The sequence below is a fragment of the Argiope bruennichi genome, chromosome 7, assembly GCF_947563725.1.
Source record: "Argiope bruennichi chromosome 7, qqArgBrue1.1, whole genome shotgun sequence".
NCBI lineage: Eukaryota > Metazoa > Arthropoda > Arachnida > Araneae > Araneidae > Argiope > Argiope bruennichi.
In genome coordinates, this window is record NC_079157.1 from 7685080 (window position 1) to 7711466 (window position 26387).

General features: G+C 32.1%; 1 protein-coding gene across 1 annotated transcript in view; it reads right to left on the reverse strand.

Moving 5' to 3' along the window:
* Nucleotides 1–22269, reverse strand: part of LOC129976336 (uncharacterized) — a 32473-nt gene extending 10204 nt beyond the window's left edge. Inside the window, exons 1-9 of the mRNA XM_056089848.1 lie at nucleotides 22188–22269; nucleotides 17324–17607; nucleotides 15673–15790; nucleotides 13135–13250; nucleotides 11329–11438; nucleotides 8284–8477; nucleotides 5734–5832; nucleotides 3706–3802; nucleotides 388–472 (exon numbers count right to left, since the gene is read on the reverse strand). Coding sequence (XP_055945823.1) covers nucleotides 388–472; nucleotides 3706–3802; nucleotides 5734–5832; nucleotides 8284–8477; nucleotides 11329–11438; nucleotides 13135–13250; nucleotides 15673–15790; nucleotides 17324–17607; nucleotides 22188–22199 — 1115 coding nt within the window. The 5' untranslated portion in view covers nucleotides 22200–22269. The remainder of the gene's footprint in view (nucleotides 1–387; nucleotides 473–3705; nucleotides 3803–5733; nucleotides 5833–8283; nucleotides 8478–11328; nucleotides 11439–13134; nucleotides 13251–15672; nucleotides 15791–17323; nucleotides 17608–22187) is intronic.
* Between the last annotated feature and the right edge of the window lie 4118 nt (nucleotides 22270–26387).

The window sequence follows — 26387 nt, forward strand, 5'->3', positions numbered from 1 at the left end:
CACTGAAAATTATAAGAAATGGTATCATTAAACAAAATGCAAAAAGATTGAGTCTTTAAATGTCAAAAAAGAAACCATTAAGATGGAAAGTATTACTATTCAAACTCAAAAAAAAATCGATTCAATTAGAATACTTAAAAACATAAATAATATAAATAACATCAATCTGAGTAAAATTTGCCATCAACCAAATTTAGTGAGGTAATATTTTCATTTAAAAGATAAAATAAATTACTAGAGACTGATTGTGTTTCAATAAATCTAAGTTGAGCAAGAAATCGAAAAAGAAACTTACTCTAAATACTTTTTAAACATTTTAAATCCAAAAATTTCTTAAAATGAGGCGAATTCGTACTGTTGCTAAAGAGTTACCTTGTTGGTACTTACCTACAGTCTGGTTTACATTTTGCATGACATTTTTCCGTTATCTTTGACATGTCTTCAAATATGTCATAAAAACATTCGTCGTATTCTAGAACAAATTAGTAAAATTTTACTTCGAATAAAAAATGGAACAATTTAAATTATTGTTGTATACATGGTAATTTGTATATAAGTAACGAAAAAACATTACAGAAATAACCCCAAAATCGGCTATTTCCCACCGTGTCAGAGAGCCAAACGTAATTTGAATAAACGAAATCTTTGGTAATTAATTCGAGTATTGAGATGGACATGAAATATAACCCTGTCAATGCTTCTTACAACTTTAAGGTTATCACCCGCCCCTCTATCGAATCCAAACCTAATTGGTTTCTTAGCGTACTCAGGAACGGGTCTTCGCTAAGGATGATGGGGGAAGTTTTGTGAAGTCTCAAGGGATATTTGTAGGGAAATTCAGACGAGGCTAGGATGATGGATCTGTGTCTTGGGTTGTTTACTGTCTTGTTTTAATTGATTCTTTATTTATGTAATTTTTCTGGCACAGCTTCTGATTGTTGTTTTTGATGTAGGATTATAACTATTAAAAGCTTTGTACGCTTCAGCTCATATTTTTGATTTACTTTTTAGTGGTGCTTTTTTTTACGTGTTTGTCAATTTAGATCTGCTTTGTATTTTCCCCTTGTATTTGTGATATTTACTTATTTATCACTTTATATAATGGGATAGATATAGGATTTTAGATATAGGTACATTGTTTGATAATTTTATATGTCTCTGTCTACTATACTATTATATCTATTATGTCATCCGCCCTTTGGGCATTGTGATTTTTTTTTGTGCTTATGTGTGTTATTGCTTTCTATGTATACTTTTCAACTTAATCTCCTGAGCCTAGAATTGGCTTCCTAATTATTTAATCTAAATATTTTTGTCAAATGAACTATAATGTATACCCTTATTCACCGCCTATATTCTGGCGATGACTAATCCTTTTAGTAAATAAATAATGGTTCTTTCCTCGGCGACCTTTAAAGTTTTACACCCTTTCGGGAAGGTGGGTCAGACGTGGGGTAGACCAAGACCAACTTAAAGGGAATGAAATGTTAACAAAGCGTAGGTAACTCAAATTTATACCATTATTATAACCACCGAGATCTTGCTTATTTATTCTTCTCATTTCCTTATATGGTTATCCCTTCATTGGGATTATTATAGAGGTAAACTAATAAGCAAAATATAGTATTCGTTTGATGAATTTCAGTAAGTTGATTTGGCTTTTTTTCATTATCATATCGCATTTCATAGTCTCATAAAAATAGTAGTAAAATAGAAGAAAAATATCTGCTCCAGTAATGACTCTTTTAAGGCGTTTGCAAGCATTTAAAATAAAATTTTCAAATGGAAACGCTGATGAACCCGCCGTTCCATTTTAAATATTTGCCTCTGTCGTGGATGAATCGACGTGAACTTGTGCACTAATGTAATCTGGTGTTCAAAATTAAGAGAATTTGCATATTTTGTCGAATTTTATGAAAAGAATTGGACAAAAATTAAAATTACTAATTAGAAACAAAGATGCAAATCTGGTACTTAGAATACGAAAGCGCACACGTGTTTGTGGACGGATGAAGTCAAGGAAAAGACTTTCTAAGCGCGCTTGCCAAAATCAGCAGTCCGCATTCGCTGTCAGACGCGCCGAATGTCTTGGTTTTTTTTATTGTAGCTATCGGTTAAATTAAAATTCAAACAGTAAAATTGCGTTACCACCAAAGTTCAGAAGATGGAATGAGGTGGAGAATTGTGAATAGACTACAAGCAAGCCAGTCACAAATTCAAATTTGTAGGAATTCAATCAACGCCCAGTTCAGGATACCAGATTCGTCGAAAGAAAGCTGGGCAAAGTTCGTCAAAGAGCTTCGACGGCCAGAAAAAATCGCCATTTATCCTTTAAAGCAAGGCGTAACAGGAATGCTACAGCTTCTCAGCTCTCTAGTGAGTTGTATGCTGCAGTAGGAACCGAGGGTCAAGGGTGACTGTTTCCAGAAGAATTCATGCGGGAGAGCTGTTTGCCAGAAGAACTGTTGTTCCTCTCAGTTTTGCGAATAGAAGAGAACGTTTGAAATAGTACAGAGATCATTGAGTACGGATAAATGGGTAACCGTTCTCTTCACTGATAAGTTTCGATTCAACTTAAACAGGATTTTCACCATACTTTCATGTGGAGAGAATCAGAGACCTAGATACTGGAGGGCTGTCTACACTTCATCTGTGCAATCAAACATTATGGCAGCGGAAGTTTGATGATCTAGGCATGCATCATATTGAATGGCCGCCAAACCTTCATGTCGTTAAATGAGGCACCGTGACTGGTGTGATTTATAGGATGAGGACTTAAAAAGCTATGTTCACCTTTTCAGAAATGTAGTTGGACCTAATTTCATTTTAATGATTGACAAGGAGAAACCATATAGAGCTCATCTGGTTGATAAATTTCTAGAAAATGAGGAAGTTCACCGGATAGATTGTCCAACCAGATCTCCAGATCTCAACCCTATACAGCATGCCTGGACAGGTTTTGGGAGGACAATTGCAAATCGCAACCTCCTCCGAGAACCATAACAGGGTTGCTGAACGAATGGGACCAATTACCACAAGAACGCATAAACTCCCTTATTTCGAATATGAACTCGCTATGCGAGGCCTGTATATCTGCAAGAGGGAACCATACCCTCATTACATTAATACAATTACATACATTACTTCATTTTTTTTGTTCTATTCTTATCTCTGTTTCATACCTTCGAACTCTAATGAGTGTTACGCACCATCATGAATGTGTATTTGAACTGTTAAATTGTTATTTTTTGTATTAAATAAACTATATACAAACTAAATTTCATTAAAATCTGTGCAGTAATTCTGGAAATAATCGACTCAATCTTAAAATTCTCTTAATTTTGAACACCACTGTAAAATGTCTCTACTCCAGATTTGTCAAGATCCACGAAAAATTCAGCCCTCGTTCTTTATTCATGTTGGAATAGGTAAAGAGGTAAGGCATTTGGCTACAAAATTACATGCTACAAACTTAACCATTAATAGTGCGATACTTCTTAACGTAAAATGCAGCATAAAAAAATCAGTGCTTGCTGTGACAATATATGCAGTATTATAATATCTGTTAGCCTATTAAAGCACTAGTAACGAAACATCTTGCCATTAATATTACAGACTAGCTTATAAATTCAATAAATTCATTCCATGAGGGAAATATAAAAACTATACATCCACCTATACGGGTAATGATAAAATACAACTTACCTCCACAATAATTGTCGAGAGTTTCGTACATTCTTAGACCTGCGTTACAATCTCTGCATTTTTTATAATACTCTGCCCTGCATAAATCTAAGCAAATCTGCAGAATATAAGACAATACATACAATGCATATATATATATGTTACGGCCAAAGCCCGAAATCGGCCAATTCGCTTTTTGGCCAACGTTGCTGTAAACTTATCGGTCAATGTCCGATCTTTCTTTGATTTCGGACTTTGGCCGGCCAATTCGCGAAGTGGATTCGGACGATTGGCCAAAGTAGGAAGAAAGAAATCTAGAGCATATTGTGTTACACACTGTAAAATATGAAGTATTTAAAACCAAGCTTGTAATATATAAAAATATGATCTCGTGTTATTCTGTTCTCATATTAAAGAGATAATAGAAATTATTCAGTGAACGTATATACTGTAACAACGTGATAGCTTGAAGATTAGATTTGCTCCCTTCAAAATGACGAATTATATCTTGAGCAAATGCGTTGCGTATCGTGTATGAATACAAAGGCAAATTGAATACTCAATTTGTCAACTACCTTTAACGGTGATCCTTAGTCTTTTTCTGCTCCATAGACCTAATGTTAAAGATCCTAGATCAAATTGTCTCCCGAAATATCGCTTAAAAAATGAAATTTTTTGCAAAGGCAAATAGAAAATATAAATAAATTTTCAGAATTTTTTCCACTCTTACAGCTTAAAACAAATATGAAGGAAAATAGTTTTTATATTATTTAAAGACATTTCTTTGTTGGCACCATCTGTCGAATTTCCCCAACAACATGTCCTTATTTATATTTTATACATAAATGTCATTATATTTATTTTAATTTACTTTTAATATTGTTTTTTTTTATCCTTGTAAAAAAAGTCGTATTTTATGAATCCAATATTTCCAAACGGAATGTAATCTGGAAAATATAGCATTTATGGGGGCAGAAAAAAACTGACGATCACCCTTAAAACATTTCTTGAAAAACCCTGCACTTGTGCGAGCTACCCTAGTTGGCAGCGCATTGGGCTGCAGATTGAACGGTCTGTGTTCGAATCCCTCTGGGTCCAACCATATCAGTCGAGACTTCTTTTTGGAAATTTAGGTTTGCATAATTTCAGCAGATTTGGAAAAACACATACTCGTATTTGAATCCCTGTACGTATTCAAAAAGTGAGTACATGCATTTCTCAAATTTAAGTCTATTGTACTCGGAGATATTATAACTACATGAAGTACTCAAGAATGAGTACATTTTGTTTATTCTTAAGTATTCTGTTTAATGTGCCGCCTACCGATCATTCTACCATTATCATATCGGGCTTTGGCCAAGGATTCTCAGCCACTTCGCGAAATAGCCAGCCAAAGTAGAATATACAATATTAATTGCACGTACTTCGGACTTCCCCAAAACGTGAATTGGCCAGCCAATTCGCGAACTGACCGAACTTCGGGCTTTGGCCGTAACATATACATTTATACATATATTTTATTTAATAAAAAAAAATACTTGCGGAATTTTTCAACCGATATTTTTTAATAGTAAATGATTGCTATATGAGTTATAATTCAAAATAAGAAATGCACATAAAATTATTATAAATTTATATATTTTTTTACATAAATAAAGTATATATATATATATATCGGTCAGTATTAGCAAAAGAATAAATATAGAATCAAAAAGGAAGAAATAAAGAATCCGGCCTGAAGACTTTCTCAAGGGTTACCACAAAATTTCTCAATTTTGCCACAAAGCATTTTTTTTTTTAGATTTACAGTTTGCATATTAAATTTGATTCTGTAGCATCCATTAGTTTTAGCTGCAAATGTATATTAACAAGATATTTTTTTGGGTCCTTTCATAAATACTAAGAGATGGATAAGACCGGGCTTCTTTTAAATGCTATTTATTTATACAGAAATGCACTTTTTGAGCTGTCCGAAAACAATCGAAAATTTCTATCAATGAAATTATGAACATGTTACTATTTTTTTAAAAATATAGTATAAATACTCACTTCTTGTGAACGGGGTCCTGTCATGTTGTTCTCTTTGTTCAGTCCTTCGTAATCCATGCAATCTGTTTGATAAGGATAAGGAAGCAAATGATCTTCTTCCTATAAGTCAAAGAGTTTAATAATTATTAAAATTAATAAATTAATTTTTTTGTTTTCAGTTGTGATCGGAAAATATTTTTCTGAAATGATTGTCTTGAATTTTATCTTAATTCGTTTTAATCTTTTATTCTGATCATTTTTTTCCATGTTTTATTTAAAAACATAGTTGTAGAAGTTACATTACTAAATCGATATTAATCATTTTTTTCACACAAACGGTGTATTTTAATTTTAAGAACAGGGATGAAAAATGCATGAATAAAATGTAATAGAATTTTAGGGCAAAAACTCTAGAAGAAATCGCCTAATCGTGAATGCATTCAATGATATTACATGCTATCCTGTTATTCTTGATTGTTGTTTTTATGAATAATCCCCTTATACATAAAATGAAAAAGCCTAATTTAATGTTAAATTTAGTTCTACTTCTGAAAAGTTCTAATTTAATTTTGATAGATACCGAAAAAATAGTTTGCAGTCATTTCTTTTAAATTTTTAATTTATAAAAGTTATTAACGATGAATGACTGGAAATATATCCCGATATTAAAGTCCGATGAAAACGCTAAACTCAATTTTAATCAGGCGGATGAAAATCTGGATTTTAAACAAATCAAAGAATTATGCCCAGAGAAACTTCCAACATTATTTTCCACCATGTGTTTTACTTTTTTCAGCATCAGTTGAGCAATCTTCAGAAACGCATGCGTGCAAGATATTCTTTTACCACACATTTCTCCTTCAAATTACCATCTATTTTGGTACATATGAATAACTTTTTCGAAAACGACTATTCTCTTCACAAGACATCTAAAATTGTTTTTATGATTGCTTAAAAACATCCAGACGGTTTCTTCTAGGTGTGTTTCTTAAGGATTATGACGTATAATAAATTTTGAAAAAACAAATAAATCTTTGCTCAGTTTTAACCCGTAACTAGAGACATGAATTTCATCACCAGGCCAGAGACACGGAGTCAAAAAGACTTCATTGTTATTTTTCCTTTTTGTCTTTTGTAAACAGTATTGGAATTGATTTTGGAAACACAATACATTTTGGAAATCATGTAATTATCAAAAATATTTAAAATGTTAAATGTTATAATATTAAGTATCGGAAAGATGTTATAAGAAAAATCCAAACAATCTTTTAATGTGTATTTACTTTGCTTATACATTACAGAAATCACTAATTGTTAGAATTTAACAAACAAAAATAAAGAATAAAAAATTTTAAAATACTATTTTAAGAATATATTTTTATTCTTTCTGCATTATTCAAATTTAAAAGCAGCAATATAAAGCAGTACGTCGAGTAATTCCAGCATATCTATAAAGCAGGAATTCCATAAAGCAGCATATCTATAAAGCAGGAATTCCATAAAGCAGCATATCTATAAAGCAGGAATTCCATAAAGCAGCATATCTATAAAGCAGGAATTCCATAAAGCAGCATATCTATAAAGCAGGAATTCCATAAAGCAGCATATCTATAAAGCAGGAATTCCATAAAGCAGCAATGTACCATAACGCCGTGTAATTCCACTGTATCTAAATCACGCAAATCTGACTTCTCTTAATTTCTGTATTTTTTCCTAATTGCTGCAAATTTAAGATTTGTATATTTCGCAATCATGAGCAACATGTTAGTCGATAAAATGTAGATTCAGACTTCAAATTTCAGCCGGACAACTTGGGAGGAATTCTGCGCACCTTCAAAACAATATTGTGGTGAGGCGTCCAGGAATGTGAACTCACTAAGGGCTTCGCTTGAATCTATATTCTCCTTACCCATAGAAATAATTTTCCGAATCAACCATTTCATCTTCCTCTTCTCCTGAATCTACTTCCGATTTTATTTTTCACTTTTTTGTTCACTGTTTTCTTCATAATCGCTTATAATTGTTTCTGCATCGCTAATATCAGAATCATCTTCCGATATTTCGCATTTTTGCATTATAGATTCAAAACCATTGCATTACAGATTCATCAAAATCTAGATCATATGGCCAAATCTTTTTTCCTGGAATGACCTGTTAGAGCATTATTCATTCCTTTTTTAGCAACAATATGTTATTTTAGGAAAAGGAAGCGAATTTCAATGCGGAATACGTGGGAATTAACTAGTGCGTTATATACTTTTTCAGTCACAGTTTCAGAGACGTGGAGTCCATAAATAACAATGACTCCATAAATAACAACAAAAACTTTGGAAAAGAATAACTCGGTTATACGCACGTGCTCATACTTAGACTTTTAGCCAACAGACTGCTAAAAGAACAACTTGAAGGTACTGAGGAAATGATTGTATTCAAGGACAAAATCCATGTGATTAATTAGAGCTAATGAACCATGAAGAGTCATTTTGATTCTCGTCTCCAATTATGGGTCAAAATACATTTCTTTTAATTACCAATAACAATCAAAGTAAAATAGAATCATCCTCTACTTACTAAACGAGTCACTGTTACAAAGTAATGTTTTCCGAGTCTCAGACGTTCCCCACTGTGCACGGGGTTGATTGGCTCGAATGGACTATGAATAGCGAAGTATGCGTGCGGAAAAATCCAAGGTTGAAAAAGAACCTCTGTTGCTACGATATTCAAATGAATATCGAACAGAACCTCAGCGGAATGGACTTGCACACCTAAGTTGAAACGAAAGAATCTATAAATATCGTTTGTTCTCGTGTGTGTCAATAAAAATATTTTAAATTCTCGCAAGGATGTATTTTTTTCAGTTGAATTAAAAACCCTATTTCGCCCTACACATTTATTAAAATATCAAAAATGGATTTTAAATAGAAGTTATTTTTATTACAGCGGTTTCAGAGGTTTTTGAAATACCGAATTAGGGAATCAAAAGTTAGATTTCAACAGTATTTATTTTTCTCTTGAAATCATATAAAGAAAATTTTAATACAATCTTCTATTGTTCTTCTGAGAGACGGACATATGTGACAGATTTTTACCTATTTGACACACTTAAGATCGATGAAAAGTTTCCTAAAAAGAAAAGGTATTGAGTATGGAAAATATTTTTAAATTCATTGTTAAACCAAAAAGAAAAAAATGTACAACGCATCTTAATTTTGAATAGATTTTGAAGCCTGCATACTTTTTGTCTTTTATATAATTGTTTGAAAATATTTATCCATCTGTATATGTGGCCTTACTGTTATTTTAAATTATTTAAAATTATGTCCGATATTTACTTCTTGGTAGTTTTCAGAATATTCGAAATGACGTTTTATCATTTTTAATATTTATTTATTTTTAAATCTTAGTTGTCTTCATATTATTTCGATTATTGTTATAAATATAATGCATTTTTTTCCTGAAAAAAAACCCGGAAATCCTTCACATCCTGAACACCACGATATCGAGAGAAAAAAATGTATTGTTTTATTTTTGTTAGCAATTGAAGGCTATCGGCAAAATTAGTTTTTAATGAGTTTCGAAATATTTTTTCTTTTTTTTATTTTCAAACCATCTTATCCTGAATTAAGTATACCATAAATGTATACTATAAAAACTCAGATCTGGAATGTAACGTAAAGGGTGTCACAAAATTAACGTAAGATTTGAAATCGGCACCATTCATCCAGTAAAGTGTTGGTCACCCTATTAAAAACACCCGTTTGATAGCTGATTGTTTAGGGTTAGTAAAAATTGAGTGTTACACGATAGAACAACGTATTAACACATGATTTGAATTAAATCAAAAATACGTTTTTTTAAAAATTGTTACACTTTTTAATGAATCGTAAAGTACACAGGATTTTGATATGTATGAAATAATACATAATGCAAATGGCCTCTACGCTCTTCCCGACAATGCGTAAAATGCAATGGATATATGCGTATCATTGATGCAACTTTGAATTTTTTTCCTTCAATGCACTCGCGCTTATGAGCTTGTTGGCATAGACCTTTGTCTTCAAATAACCCCATAAAAAGAAATCCAATGGTATTAATTAATACGATCTGGGCGGGGGGGGCAATTCAGAAATTTTCGAACTGTGGCTGCCAGACTTTCATTATTTTTGAAATATTTTTTAAACAATGAAAACACATTGTTCTATCGTGTAACGCTCCTTATCCTATTACTAACCCAAAACTATCAGCTGTCAAATGGGTTTTTAAATAGGGTTGGTTGCCAACACTTTACTGCATGAATGGTGGCAAATTCAAAGCTTGCGTCAATTTTGACACACCCTTTATGATAATGGAAGAAAATATTGAATAGCACTGAATGAGAAACTGTCAATACTCAGAAACAATAATCTATCGCTGTTTCTACAAATTTCCCTTATAACAAAATATTATGTACTCTATGGAGTACCTTGAAATTAAAAAAAAATTCTGAAAATCAGCTTAGTATGCCTTGTCCATTCCCCTACGCTTATTCTGCTTTATGTAAAGGGGGTGTTCAAATGAAAACGTACGAAACGGCCCTATGGTTATAAATGAAGACTTTATTCAAAGTATACAATATAGACCTGTACACAACGGCCCGATTGATTAACGAGCCGAAAAATTCCTTGTTCCCAGAATTCCTGCGGCTGTGACGTGACCCAGTCCTTCACAGCGTCCTCGAATTCGCCGTCCGAGTTGAAGCGCTTCCCTTTCAGTTGTTTATTCAGGGGACCAAACAAATGAAAATTGCAGGGCGACATGTCCGAGATGTAGGGTGAATGGTCGAGCTACTCTCACTTGAACTTGGTCAGTTCCGCGTGTATGACCTTGGAGAATTGTGGACGCGCGTTATCATGGAGCAGAACCACACCCTCCGTAAATAGCCCCGATCTTTTGTTCTTGATGGACCTGCGTAGTCTTCAGAGTATCTCTTCAAACGTCGAATTTTTCAATGTGAACACAACGCCATCCTGTCTTCACATGCACTGCCACATCAATTGGACTGCGCTCTTTATAAGAGCATCTGCTCTCTCTTGCTCATACTGGCGCCCTCGCATGCTCCACTCTACGCCGGAGACTCCAGTCGCATCCCTAGATGTCTAGCTACGTTCTCCCATAGCGGCATAGGCAAATATGTTAACGGTTACATTGTGACGACGTTTCGTACCTTTTCATTTGAACACCTGTTGTAGAAGTGTAAAATAAATGGAAAGGGAAAGAACATTAATGGATTAGACTGAATATTTACCACAACATTTTATGATCAGGATAAATTATTAATTGTTCCAAAACTATTATTTAATATATTCATTATATTAATGAAAAGATAATGAAGAATAGGAAGAATAACTAATTAAAATTAGTGATGCAAAATTATATTAAATGAGGTAATATTTATATAATTATTAAAATGGTTCAAATTGATGACCATACCTTATCAAAGTCATAAATATTTTACCATAACCATACCTTTCAGAATTGCGAGAGATAAGCTGATAGAAAATTTTGATGAACATTTTTTTTGGTGAAATTATTTGAATTATTTCATTTCAAAGCAAAAACATTACAAATAACACTTACCTCGTTTCTCAAAAATCCGCTCTTTTTCATTGTCGTTCAAATGCAAATTATCACTATAACACTTAGCAAACCTTTCACCTTCAATTTTTACAAATGAAGTTTTCAAAGTCCTAAAAAGTTACATTTAAATATCATAAATTACACAGCTTATATAACAATACCTTTTTACTGGAAATTACGTTTGAAAGAAATAAAATTGGAGCGGCAGAAGTAACACCTACATTTAAAAAATCGTGCAATATTGAGAACATAGCTACCTCTTTCAAGATGAGTGATAATGGATATCTCAAATTATTATACATATAAAAGTATACATAACAAAAAAATTAATTTTAAACGTTCGGAGGTTTGCAGTTTTCTGGCATTAAGCGTGAAATCACCAATAACTTAAATCGAAGTCCTGAAATGGCTATCATGTTTGATTATTAATCATTACTCTAAAAGATTGGATCACTCTATCGTTCCAAGCATACTTTTAATATCAGAATTTAATAAGAGTTTCTTCATATCAGTTAATTATAATGTAACTGATACTTTCTTTAATCGACTATACATCGCTTTATGAAAATATGAAAAAGGAAATGTTTATGAAGTACTTTACAAAAAAGAGAAAAAAGTCCAAGAAATGAAAGCGTCGAGCTACAAATTCTATGATGACTTCGCAACTTCAGTCAGAAAAGTTCAGTGACCTTCGAAGAAGCATAAACGCAAGAAACTAGACGGATGAAATTTGGTAAGCGCCTTTCGGATGAAATTTAATTTCAACATTTTCAATAAAGAATTGAAAATGAAGTCCGTGTGTTTTCACTACGTATTAATGCGAACATAATGAATGAGCATAAACGCAAGAAGCACATTACGGAATAAATTTCATTTCAAAGATCGAAATATCAAGAATAGCTCTCTTATTGTTCCTATCTCCAAAATTCCTAGAGATTCCAGTATCATCCATTTTTTGCCAAATGGTCTCAAAAAATTTGTCGCCAAGCCCGTGGATCATTGTTTTGGCCATCTAATAGAGTTTCAGTGGTGGTGGGGTTTTCAGCTGTAACAGAAGCAGTGAATAGAACTGATCGTAAAATGGTCTTTCCATCGATGGAACTGTGCTGAGTAGAAAAGTTGCAGATTCGCAACAATATGCTTTTTCAATGAGCTGCAACAATCACGGCGGAGGAGACAGGCGATGGAATAAGATGGCTCCCAGTTTATTCTGGGATTTCCGGCTTATTCTTTGACATTCGACTGATTCTTTGTAGTAATGAAGTGACACAATCGATGATGAAATTTTATGTAATGTAGTGTAAACATTAAACTATAACGTTTAAATAAATGATTACGATTAAGATTAAGATTATCTCAAACGAAGTATTGTCGCAGACAAAATATCTATCAGCCTTGTAGACAGAGATATTTTTTCCCATTAAATAATTGTTTGTTTGTTTGTTTGTTTCTTATGGCACTTGCCACTGACAAGCCCGCTGTTACGAAGACAGCGATTTAAGCCTGAGGGGGACGTCTCTTATTTTTTATAGCAGCGCCAACTAGGGCCAAGAGTACGACTTTGCCACTCACGCATCATTCATTCGCTTGCACAACCCCTTTTTACAGGAGGGCACATTCACACATCTCACAGATAGAACAACAGAAGAACAACCATGCCCAAACCGGGACTCGAACCCTTGACGCCCAGATCACGGGGAAGACGCGCTACCCCTATGCCAGGACGCCGACTTAAATAATTGTAAACAATGATATAAAAATGAAAGTATAATGTCTTTACAAAGAGTCAACAAAAAAAAGCCATACCTTGGGTTAGGCTTAATTAAAAAAGGAACAGTATAGCTGTCGTTAGTCACCAGCTCTATTGCTTTCGAATGTATTGTATCTGCATCATTATCTGTGTAGAACCCAAGCATCGGAAGCTACATAAAAATTAATAAGAAGAAAAGGCAATTAATTGCAAATATGGTAGTAAATTTTGTTAATATTTTATAGAATAAGACAATAAAAAAATTTCATATTTGAAAATTAATTCATTCAGAAAACTACTGAAATCAGAGAGTCAATATACTTTAAATATTTACAAAAATTTATTTAAAAGCTTTTAAAGTGTAACGGCTCTGTATTTATATGCCAAATTATACTTATTCCTACAGCAAGTTCCATCATTGTCTTTTCCTGAAGTATGGACGAAAAAATGAAAAAGTCTGAAGTAGAAAATTCATTAATAAAATTAATTGATGGAGGAAATTAATTTATAAAATTAATTAATAAGAAAATAATGGTAATTGATAAAATTAATGAATGTTATTTTTGCAATTATCAATTAAAGATTAGATCGAGATAGGTTTTTTTTTTATGTGCATCTTCTAATACTTGTGGAAACAGATTAACAAAATACGTTCTTAATGAAAAATCATCGTTTCAATAAAATAAATGCAAACAAAATAAACTGCATGTATTTTAAAAGTTCATCAAAGTAATTAAGAAGCTACGCAATATTGGCGAGCACAACTTCAAGTAACATGAAGTTTGAATCTTTAACTACAATTAAAACTGAAACGCGAAATTGGAATAACAATTTAAAGGGAATCAAACATTTGGCCGGAATTAGTATACGTTGATATTATATGAGACCAGATGTACATTACGACAATTTATTTTTAAAATTTACTGTTAACTCTATAATTACCAGAGACCGGCATCATTTTGACTGATTATAGATTCTGGGCATACATTCATTCAGAAATCGGCAAGTTATCTTGACTCTTCCGGCAGTTTTAAATGTTAGTTATGCTGCAGCGAAAATATTTATTCAAAATTCTTCAATAATAATATGATTTCATACTACCGCAAACTGCGTGTACACGGGATATCTCACAAAAGTAGATCAAACATGTATTTCCTTAACTATTGCAATGAGACATTTATTTCCAATTGCAATGTTATATCATATAAGTGTGATGCTTTGGTTCAGAAAAAGAGAAATATATAAAAAGTAGGAAAATATGCCCCCCCCCCACCTCCGTATAGAAATATTTTCAAAGAGTAAAATATTTTCCTTACATTAATCTATAAAAACTCACAATCCCATGCTTCTATCTATAAAATTTGCTGCGATATTAAAAGACAAATTTATTGATTTAGAATTATTTTTCCATACTTCTGAGAGGTGTTTCGGCTGTAATTTTCAGGGATAATATACACATCATAAAATATTATAAAATGATCAGAATCAGAAAATAATAATGCATTTATTAATTGATAATTTTAAAAAATGGTCGGATAATTAAGTAACTGATGTACTTGAAAACGTGCCCAAAATTAATATCATCAACGCCTATAAGAAAACGCATTATTTTAACAATATTTCCGCATATGCGATCGAATTCATTTTTCTGACATAAAGATCGACTGCTTAATTCATCTGTAAACTTCTATAAAGCAGCTACCACAATATTACTAATAACTACTTTCACTATTTTTATTACAATTACATCTACTTTCGAATTTATATTCATATCAGAAGAAGCAAAATATTTGATAAACAATAACTTAAAAAAGGTGGAAAAGATCCATTACATAGTTAAAATGCAGAAACCTCTTGTTCCCGCATATTAATGTTGCAAATCATTTACTCTGCAAATAATCTTCACATTAACGGCTTTCGGGCTAACATATGTCTTTCCATTTAATGAAATCTTTCACAGTCGTGTGAAAAATACAAATTGTGACAAGAAAACAGCAGCGTTCTACTAGTTGTTCATTATTCCGTAAGTGTGCAGCGAACCTCAATTGCTGTCGCTGTTCCTGATTATAATTGCGCAGTGCATACAGTATTCGTGAATTGTTCTTGGGGTATGCTTACTGTTTTTTTTTAAATGTACCACTGTGAAGATTTCAAAATGAATGGCAACCGAAAGAAAAATTACTGTAACTATGGAGGAGTAACTACACGCTATATAGTGACTAGACTCTGGAGTAACTGCAGAAACCGGCAACTGCTTCTATGGTTCATCAGTACATATTCACACTCTACTTGGTTTGGGATAAATGGTGGGCTTAGTACTCAATAAGAAGTGAGAAAATAAGTATTATAGCAGTGAGTTTTGGTATTAAATTTTTGTTTTGTATAGTGGACAAAGAAACGAGTTCATAGAACTCCTGCATATCCGGCTTCTTTGTTATTCGGTCTATCCTTCTACTACATTAGGTAAGATAATTGGGAGTGCACTATATATGAAAAAAACTAGATATACTTTCTTAAGTCAGTCTCCAGTTGCAATTTTAAATCCATTTCATTTAAAAAAAAAACTCGCTTGAAAAGCGATAAAGTATACTTACCCGTGAAAAGCCAGTTCCATCACATAAATAAATATAATGGAAACAGAAATTATATGAGGGAGTAGAGACGTTCTGACACAGTGAAGAGTATTGGTCGCAGAACTTGTTTCTGGAGGTGCTGAAAAATCACATAAAGCCTTACAGCAAGATGAAAAGCAAGGATCATTAAGAAACTAATTTCAATTTTCAATTTTTAAATAATTTAAGCTGTTTTTGTGATTTTACGTATGCGCATTCACTTTCTTGTCTCATTAGCGTACGATAGGAGCCACGTTTAGATTGCAGAGTATAGCTTAGGCTGCATTTTAAGCATTTAAAGTGTTTAAAAAATTGAATATCCCGTGGAGTGTGAGTTCCGCTCTATCATCCACGTTTTTAATGCTTGGTAGCCAATCGAAATGTGCAGATAGTTTGATGAAATTTGCAAACAAAATGCGAAGAGTGAATCGATAGTAGGAATGCAAAGTTTCAATGAAGGATGTGAAAATGTTCACGATGAAGAACGAATTGGGCGGCGGTCTCAATGATAATTGCTCACATAAGTTGAAGGAGAACGAAAATTGAAGAACCATTATTATGATGCTGTCAATGCACTTTCCGTAAATTTCCTGCTTACTTTTTCATCATCGAAGGCGGTATTTTTTTGATTTAAGGACTTGCAAAACTCTTACCCCAATATGTGAATGCTTGAAAAATGGTAACAACTGTTGAGAGTTAACTTAAATATTGAACACTATTATGCAATAATAATGTTTCTCTAAAAATCATTTCGTTTCTATTTTAATTGAATAACGAAACTTCTTGTCTGATCAACCTTTGTATAAGGAAGAAGGAGTCTATGATTCGTTTCAATGAAAAATTCTTGCAAATGAATGCGGTGTATGGTTATATAAGATAAACTAGAATTTTCATTTTAAACATACTAAAGTTATCAACATTATTACATATTCACGCAATTACATACATTAAAATATTTTGTCATAAATTAAAATATTTTAATTACATAAATTAAAATATTTTGTATTATACCCGAAACATCGAGAATTTTCCCGACCCGTCCAGTAGGAACCGAGATACGCCTCGAACGTTCCTGATTGGTTGAGAGGCTTCTAGCCCGGCCTCCTGAGACCTATAAAAGGAAGCAGACGCAGCTGCCAGAGTAGTCGTAGTCGGAAGCGACAGAGTAGAGTAGTCGGAATCGGCGGTGAAGAACTGGTCTTCGAGGGATTAGCAGAGAGCGACGGAGTCAAGCTAGTGCTGAACTAAGCTGTGCGCTACTGTCTGCAGTAGAGTCTTGTTGTATGTTGCTGTGTATGCTTCACGTCTCGGCTGAAGATAATTGTCTTCTATGTTGTATATAGTTGTCGTCTTTGTGCTGTCCTGTGTGTCTTCGTGTAATATATATATATATATATATATATATATATATATATATGTCGAGTGGAAAATATTCTCACAGGTTTTAATTTTAATGTTTTGGGCATAATTAATAACTATTTAATAGCTATCATGTATGTTGCATACCATGATCTCTTCAAATGATTATACTTATCTAATTATTATAAAATATATATTGATCTATGTTATCTATAATTATCTAATTAAATATATAGTTATTATTATTATTTTTATCATACAAATTCTCACTTACTTCTCGTAGCATACAGTAAAAGCAGGTATAGGAAATGTATCTCGTGTTGAAAATGAAGTTTTTTCGATTTTGATATTGGTTGGATATTCGTAGAATCGCTTCAAGAACTCACTTGACTGGTACAGTAGAACAATAGTGCAAACTGAGAAAGTTAGAACATTCAGAATTCTCCATTGCAAGCTGACTCTGAAAATTGAATTGCATTTCTTTCTTGCTTCCAGACATGAACTTTTCCGTTCTGAGCAGATTTCTGCTGACGATAGAGCTGCAACGGTTGATCCCAACTGTTAAAAGACAGAAATTGAAATTATTGTTAAAATTAATCAATGCTTCTGTATATTTTCTTTCGTATTTTTAGTTTAATCAATTCCATTTGCTTTTTTTAACCGTAAAATTACACGTATTTCGCCAATCAATCAACATATATATATATATATATATATATATGAAACAATTTTAGGAATCCTGTCGGCTTTTTAATATGTAACATTATTTTATGTGAAGCAGGATGTAATTTTGAAGACAGTGAAGAAACTTTTTATCTATTTAAATTCTTTTTAATCCATCGGGAAAGCATAATTATTTACAAGCAGAGACGCGGACAAGACGTCCGTCACAGCGCAGACAAAAGCCGAAGTGGGGAAGAAGCGCGAAATAAATTATCCCTCGCATTATATAACCCTAGATTTTTATAGGGAAAATATTTCTTCATTGTGCTAATATATTAATAAGATTCTGATAGGTATTTCTGACGCATGTCAATCACATGTAAGGGAAACACAGGGATCTTTTAAGAAAGAATGCGCTTACTGGACATTTTTACCCCTTCACGCCGAGCGTGTGAAAGTATCGGCGTTTAGCTGACTAAGCAATTTTATAAAGCTTCTCTTGAATTAATTAAGTAGAGACAGTGGAATTGGATCACGAAATAAGAGAATATTTTAGAATGAAGTTACTATGGGCTAAATTAAGATAAAATCTTGAAAATTAATTAAATTGAAATTAGAGATAAAATATCATTATATATATATATATATATATATATATATATATATATATATATATATATACAAGACTTTTCGGCAATCAATTTGGAATAATCATCAAACCCCAGCAATTTTAATAGTATTACTTATCTGTTAATTGTATATCGTCTTTCGCGATACTATGACATCAGTTTTTTATTTGTCATGTAAATATAGCAGCTAATAAACTAAATTCTGGGGTAAATAATCAAACAGCAAATAAATTGATATCTTTAAAAAGATAAAATTAAAATTCTATGTTTGGAACAAAATTGATTTTCCTGTTGTAATATTTTTTTAAAAAATCACGGGAAAATGCCAAAACACACTTGATTAAATTTGACTCTCTTAATTGTTAAAACCTAATTGAAAACTGAAATTTTTCTATAGATAGCATTCCTATCCCCCATAGGATTTCTATCCCAAATTTGATACCTCTAGATCAAATAGTTGGCCACCTACAAACACACGAACACACATACAAGCACGCATTCATTCTGTTTTATTATTCACCAGTTTTATTGATATAGCAGCATTTTATGAAGGTTATCAAAATAATATCATCACTCTCAATATATTTAATGTCTTTGACGACTTCTTCCCTCGGGTGCTCAGGGGTCTTTATCCTCAGAAGCTATTGCATCCCCATTCCGTGGTAACGCGGACACGACATCCTCATCAATGTCTTTGACAGATTTTTAGTAATAAAAATACAAGAGGATTCTTCGTTTGCATGAAGATAGAATATATAGGGTTCCGAAATAAATTGAAGCAGTGTTTATTTATTTAACTATTATAATTAGGTATATAATTCTAATTCCAAAATTCCATCAAATAAGGTACTGAAATGTACACAAATATGTTGGCTTTCCCTGAAAGTAAAACTAAAAGGAAGAAAATTTGCATCTTTATAAAGTTTCAATACATATTAAAAGACAAGTTTATTGACTTTCGGCGAGATTTTCATCGTAATTTTAAAGCATAATATGCCTATCACGAAAGATTAATACCAAATGTATTAATTTCAAAATGCTGAAATAATTTATTAATGAATTAACACTCGTTCAAAATTTAAGTTTCTCACAACTATGAAAAATTGCATCTTTTATGCAATATTTATAAATATATGATCGAGCTCATTACTTGTGAAAACAGGCGTTTTGAATTTGTAGTGAAAGATCCACTGAGAAATCCAATCCATCTCTCAGTTCAGATATAAGGCCCATGAAAATCAATTGAATATACGGGTCACCAAACAGTATACTTTTATACAAAATGAAAACACTTTTTCAAAGTGTCACAGCACACATAAACAGAAAACTGCCATTGATGACAATTCCCTCGCGGAATGAAGAAATTAGTTTAGTTTGTTATATTATCGTTCCGTTTTAAAGCAACACTAGGGCTATTTTGGGACAGACCTCGTAGTTTTAAACCGCTGTCAGATGATTAGAACGACACCTGACCTGGGAACCACCTCTCCAAACTTCCACATCACACGAGCGGAAGGACGTTTCGCCCCCGATGGATTTAGCGTTCACCAGACCTTCTTACATGAAGATTCTTCGGTGGGATCGGGATCAACAGTTTTCGAACCCGAGACCTTACCACCCTTCCACCGCGGTCTTCAAAAGGAAGAGATATTTACCGTTCTAAAATTAATAGTATTGAAGATAAAAAAAATTTTTCCATATCGATAAAAGCAACATTCATTTTCAAAATTGCATTTTTCAGGAAAGAGAGATTTGGTTTTACCCTCTAAGATCCAAATGTACAAATGCCGTCATTGTTGATATCGATCTCGTAATTGTATATTTTATAGATGCCAATTATTAAATTAAAATATTCACTTCACTATCGGTTTTGGCATGTTGGGTTCTGGACAGGAAGTAGCTAGTAGCCTAAAAATTAAAAAAATGTTGTTTTTTAGGGTTTGTGTCTCAAAAATGAGGTGTTTATTGATATTTCATATGATTTTAGTGAATATTTATAGTGAATTTTAGTGTCCTATAAGGGCATCCATATGCTGCTCTTGTATTAATTTATCTAACATGCTATATAAAAGACGCCGAACCATTTTAACGGTAAACTCCAATGCATATTTTGAATGCAGAATAAGAAAAGGAATATCATTGCATTGATACCATACAGATTGATATTAGACGACTCTCGCATTTACTTTGACGCTTAAAAGCTCTTAATGAAGTAATGGATCAAATAGGCATAATGTGACTACATTACAGAAGTGTTAAATGCCTATCGTAAGATGAAATTCAAAATTATTTTAAAAAGAGGAAAAGAAAATTAGGTTATGAATTCATTAGTTTGGCTACATTAGCATCCTATTCGAAAGCTACATTAAAGTTATTTTGTGACGGACTTCGTCATTTTAATCACCGATCATATGATGAGGATAACATCACACCTGATATCCCATGTTTAGCATACACCCCATACTAACGGGGGAACGTTTTGACAACGACATTTGACTTAACATACATCAGATGAACGTACACCAGCCCCAGTAGCATGATGGATCTATAATGTAAACGGGGTTTGAACATTGAATTCCCAAACCCCGAAGACGATGTCGCAGCACTCACATTATGCATCAGATATTAATTTGAAATTAAACATTAACAGCATTTTGGCCAGTAAGCCGGTGAAATTGATTTCATATTGGCAGAAAATAACAAATCAAAGTATCTCTTTCTTATTATAAAAGTATTATTCTTTTAAAAGTTTCATATATTTTTAGTAATAAAATACAAAATCACTTATATCCGATGCGATTTATGTAATTATTATAATAAGTGTAACTATTAACTATAGCAGTATGTAATCTATAACTATATAATCTTAACTATAGCAGTTTTAAAATTTGTTTCTTATGATAGATAACCGAAAATATTAAATGCATACAGAAATCCGTAAACCTGTAATATTAAAATCTCTACTAATATTCGAAATAAAGATGAATGCATATGCATGCCCTTCTCGCTCTAGAGGACAGATCGTTTGACATAACGCAATCAAACGATATATATTCTAAAGGGAAAAAAATGTGTATTTAGTAACCTTTTTTTAAAATCTTAATGAATTGAAATAGTGGTATATTTTACACGAAACATTCAGAAAATATTATAACACAAAAATAATTTCTGAGTTAGCTTAAAATATAAAATATCATCTTTTCAATAACACCAATGATTTTCTATATTTAATTTTTAAAAATATTTTAAAAGTATTTTACAACAATTTTCTATTTTTTAGTGAAACTCGAATCTTTTTCATTATTTCTGAGAATATTTCATCCATATCTTTTTTCCATTATGAATGGCTAAGATATGGAGATTCAATTTATCATTTCATATTGAATAGGCTTATGAATAAAAGGTGCTTTTAATATATTTTTTTAAAATTTTGTTGTATTTACATTGAACATTTATGTTCATTCATGTGATATAACTGAATGTATAAAGAAAAAGTATAAAACTAAAGAAATGTAAATTTTAATTGAACGACAAAAGGCGTCTAAAAAATATGGGCTATTTATAAAAATTTGTTTAAAATATTTTTCGAAGAAACTTTTTTAAAATTAAGTTACACTAAATACTAATTTTTAACAGCCCTTAATACAGGAAGACTAATTGGTTATCAAAGCGGCAGTATTTAATATGAGGAAAATTATTACTTGAAACTCTGCATCGACGAATCTTTATTTTTAATCCAGATTTCACAAATCACTAAATAAAAATATAATGCCTGTATTAGAAACATTAATTTTATCATCCGATTTTTCAATGCTGTTTTAAAAACATGAATTTTTTTTCACTTACTTCAGAAGCCATTACTTGTGCTTTTTCATGCAAATAAGCTCAATAAAAGGAAAAAATTAAATAACCGGTTGTTGTATCGCAGGCACTCATGAAAAATAAGCCCCCGTAGCTACAAATGAACCTTTTTATAAAAGGCAGGTGAAAGTGTAATAATAATATACTTAATGGGTGTTACTGTCCATAAGGCAGAACTCCATTTCGGTTTTTCTGAACAAAAGAGGCATTTATTTATTCGAACATCCTCATTCAATAGCCTTTTCACTCACTGGACATTTCTATGAGTATTCTTTATTTAGGCGATAATTATGCCAAAAGCTTTCAAAATGTATTCTATATATTTCAAGGTAGGTTTAATAAGTAATTGCATTTGTTTATCTAATATTTACATTTACCAGCTACATTTTGAAATGACTCTTTGGGGCAGGTCGATGAATTCTGTTGATGTTGGACATCACGCAGTACATTAGGTGCCAAATTTTCAAAAGTGTTTTTTTTTAATTTCTTATCTCTAGAAGTAATACGGTAGGAATTTATTTTTATAGTTCAAACATTTAGTAATTTTTAAATAAGGATGTATATTTGACAGCAATTAGTTCTCGAACAAAGAAATAAATTCAAATGAGATTAAGGTTTTAGGTAAACTTGCAATGAAAAAAATTATTTCAAAGTTTTAAATCGTTTTATATAAACTCGATATTTTTCTAAGGTAATTATCTTAACAATAAAGCAATATTGAATTTAAGAAGCCTTTCTCTTAAGGCGACATTCCAAAATGTTTACTGCATGTTTCCAAAATCCCCAAATTAATTTTAATTTTTAACTTTATCCTACTCATTATCATTATTTATATGTTACCGTTAGAGCTTGAAAGCTACTAAAGTGCAAATTACTTAGCTAATCTGCGGACTCACTGATTTGCTCCGTAGAAGTGCGGAATCAAGACTTTTCGCATTTTAAGGAGGTAACTTGCACATTGCACCAAATCATTGACGCTTACAAGCTTGTTTCTTTCCTTTCCCTATCCTCCTCCCATCAGTTTGAGTTTGGTCTTTGCCGTTTGCTTTTATCTCTCATAATTTGCATCGGCTGCCAGTTCGTTGCATAACTAATTCTATTTTCAAATTTATTTCTGCCGGTTAGGGCGAGAATTTCCTTTATGATTGTTTTAAAGTGCAGTTTCCTTAAGTGCAATAACATTTTTAACCGTTCGATAGGTTAATTTGAAGATCTAAATGTACCTCAAACAGGTGAGAAACAGGTCTCAAAAGCCAACTGCTATGCGATTTAAAGCATCGCCAATCTTTAGATGCACTAATAATTTTATCATCTGTTTCACAAATTCATTTCCTTAATTGCTGTTTCTAATAGCACTTCCCATGAACAAGCTCGCTGACTAAGTCAGCGATTTTAAGCCGAGGGTGCGTTTCTTGTTTTTAGTAGTGCCAGGAGTACGTCTTAGCTACCCACGCATCGCATTCGCTTGCACATCCCCTTTATACAGAGGGGCCATTCACATATCTCAGAGATAGAACAATCATGCCCTAACTGGGACTCGAACCCAGGACGCCCAGATCACAGGGAAGATGCGCTACCCCTATGCCAGAACGCCGGCTCTCAATTGTAATAATATGTTAAACCGTTTGATTCTTTGTATTATAGTTTTTCAATTGATTTATGATTGATTTTATGAACGTAAATCAACGCTGTTGTTTGTTTGATTGTATTAACAAGATTCCTTAGATATCGAAAAATAAATAAAAAATAACATTACATTAATTTCCTTAATTGCAATAATATTTTAAACTGTTTGATTCTTTGTATTGAAGTGTTACAAACGATTGAGGATTTATTCTCAACTAACGGTTGATTGTTCGATTGTATTAACTTGATTCTTTAGATATTAAAATATAAATAAACAGCATTTAATTAAAGGGTACAGAAACGTTGTTATTGTTATAGCATAGATCTTATTTTCACTTTAACGAATGCCTAGTAGGTATTGTGTAGATTATTCGGTAATTCGCTGATTACCTAGGTAATTTGATAAATGAAACAATCTTCAGCACTTTATCGGATCACTCTAGTTAATGAACAAATTTGCAGATTAACTGATTTTTGCTCTTTGGCGGTAATGTATACTGTTACCATTAAAAATGATGTATGCAGATAAGTTAAAAATGATGTATCTTGACCGCTTCATTCGTTCCATACTAATTTTATAGAACAAACTTATTTCTGAAAAGAGAACTTTTTTTAAATGTACATATAGAATAATGAAAAAGCTTGAATTTGCAATCATTGTTTGCTGTCTAATTACATATTTCATAAGTAAAATTCACAACAACTCCATTGTTTCTTCATACTTTAAAAAAAATAAATTACCACGTAATAAAAGCTTCTGATAAAAAAATACTTAAATATTCATTTCGAAACTTTTAATTTTCCAACATAGCTTGCAGTCATTGATATAATCTATACTACTATTATAAATGTGAAAGTTTAAATGGATAGATGGATGTTTGTTAGTCAATCACGCAGAACGACTGAACGGAATTGGATGAAATTTTGCACAGAGATGGATTATAGTCTGGAATTGGACATAAGCTACTATTTGTTCCGGTTAATTGAGTGGTTAATTTTTTATTAATTAAAAACTAACTTTCCCGCCAAAAGTCTTCATTTCCCTCCGCCAAATGAGTAGGGCTTCAGTTGTTGTTTTCCCACGGTATAGAGGCTAGGCTTTATATGATTTTGATCGATTATTTCAAATGATTCTGTTTATTTACTTAGTGTTTGATGCATTTAAAATTAAAAATTGTTATTTAATCGATTTTTCGGATTCATTCTGAAGTACTTTAAAATTAAAATAAAAGAGAATAAAGGAAATTAAAAATTTCTAATCCGCATAGCATTACCCCAAATGGAGTAGAAAAATTCACGCATTTGCGTTACGCTAATTGATGGTGAAAATTCACGCATGTGCAGTGTGTGTTCTGATTGTTGACAACTGTATTTTTATTTTAATTAAAAGTTTAAAAATTATGTGCATGTTAATATAAATAATGAAGAATGGTTATGTGAGAGGGCAGTGTTGTCGCCAAATAACAAGTGAGTCAATAAAATAAACAAAAAAAAATTTAAACATGATCATCGGAAATTCAAAACTATACACATCCATAGAAACTGTGATGGCTAATGACTATAGTACTGCCTACCCCGTTGAATTTCTCAACTCCTGAGAGTTAAAAGGTGCTTCGCATAAGCTGGAGCTTAAATTTGGCGTTCCAGCTCTGCTGATGCGAAATCTTGATGCAAAGAATGTGCAACGGCACCAGGCTTCGTATCAGAGAGTTTGGCAGTAATATTATAAAAGCTACCATTATTACAGGAGCTGCTAAAGGAGGCAGCGTTTTAATTAACCGCATACCTGTTATTCAAAACAATTTGCCATTTTGTTTCAAGAGGTTGCAATTTCGCTTAAAATTGGCTTTTACAATGACGATCAACAAATCCCAGGGCTAAACCAGGGCTTAATGTTGTATACATTATTGTATTGGAATAAAAATAAATGTTGAAATTATCCCTTAGACCTTTTTCAATCAGTTACAAGTTTCTTGATTATATCATATCAGACTTCGCTTTCAACAACACTATAATGATACGGTTTGATAACATTTTGCATTTTGATCAGACCGTCAATTCTCATACATACACATCAAAATTTCCACGCGAACGGAGTCGCGGGTAATAGCTAGTTATTATATGTTTTATAGTTAAAACAGTGATTGGGTTATTTCTATTAAAATGTGAAATTTAAATCAATTCGTAAAATTTCTTAATATTTATTTCAAGCATCAGAATTCTAATTCGTTTCAAATTTATTGGTGTTTTTTTTTTTGTAATTTATACCTACATTTATTTTCCCTAACATAAAAAAGAAACAACATAAGATTTTTTTTAATATGTCCCCAATAGAAATAATTCGTAGATTTGTTTTTTTCAAATATTTACTTCTTTCTTCTTCAACAGCTATTCTAATGGATGTAAGAGGTTGTCGTCTGCATCTGAAGTAAAATATGCGAAACCACATATTGCTTCTTATTTCTTGCCCAAAATTAATTGTACACCTAGTATCTTTGAAACTGAACTATTAATACATTTGTGTTTATCTTTGAAGAGCTTTATATAGAGCTTTATATA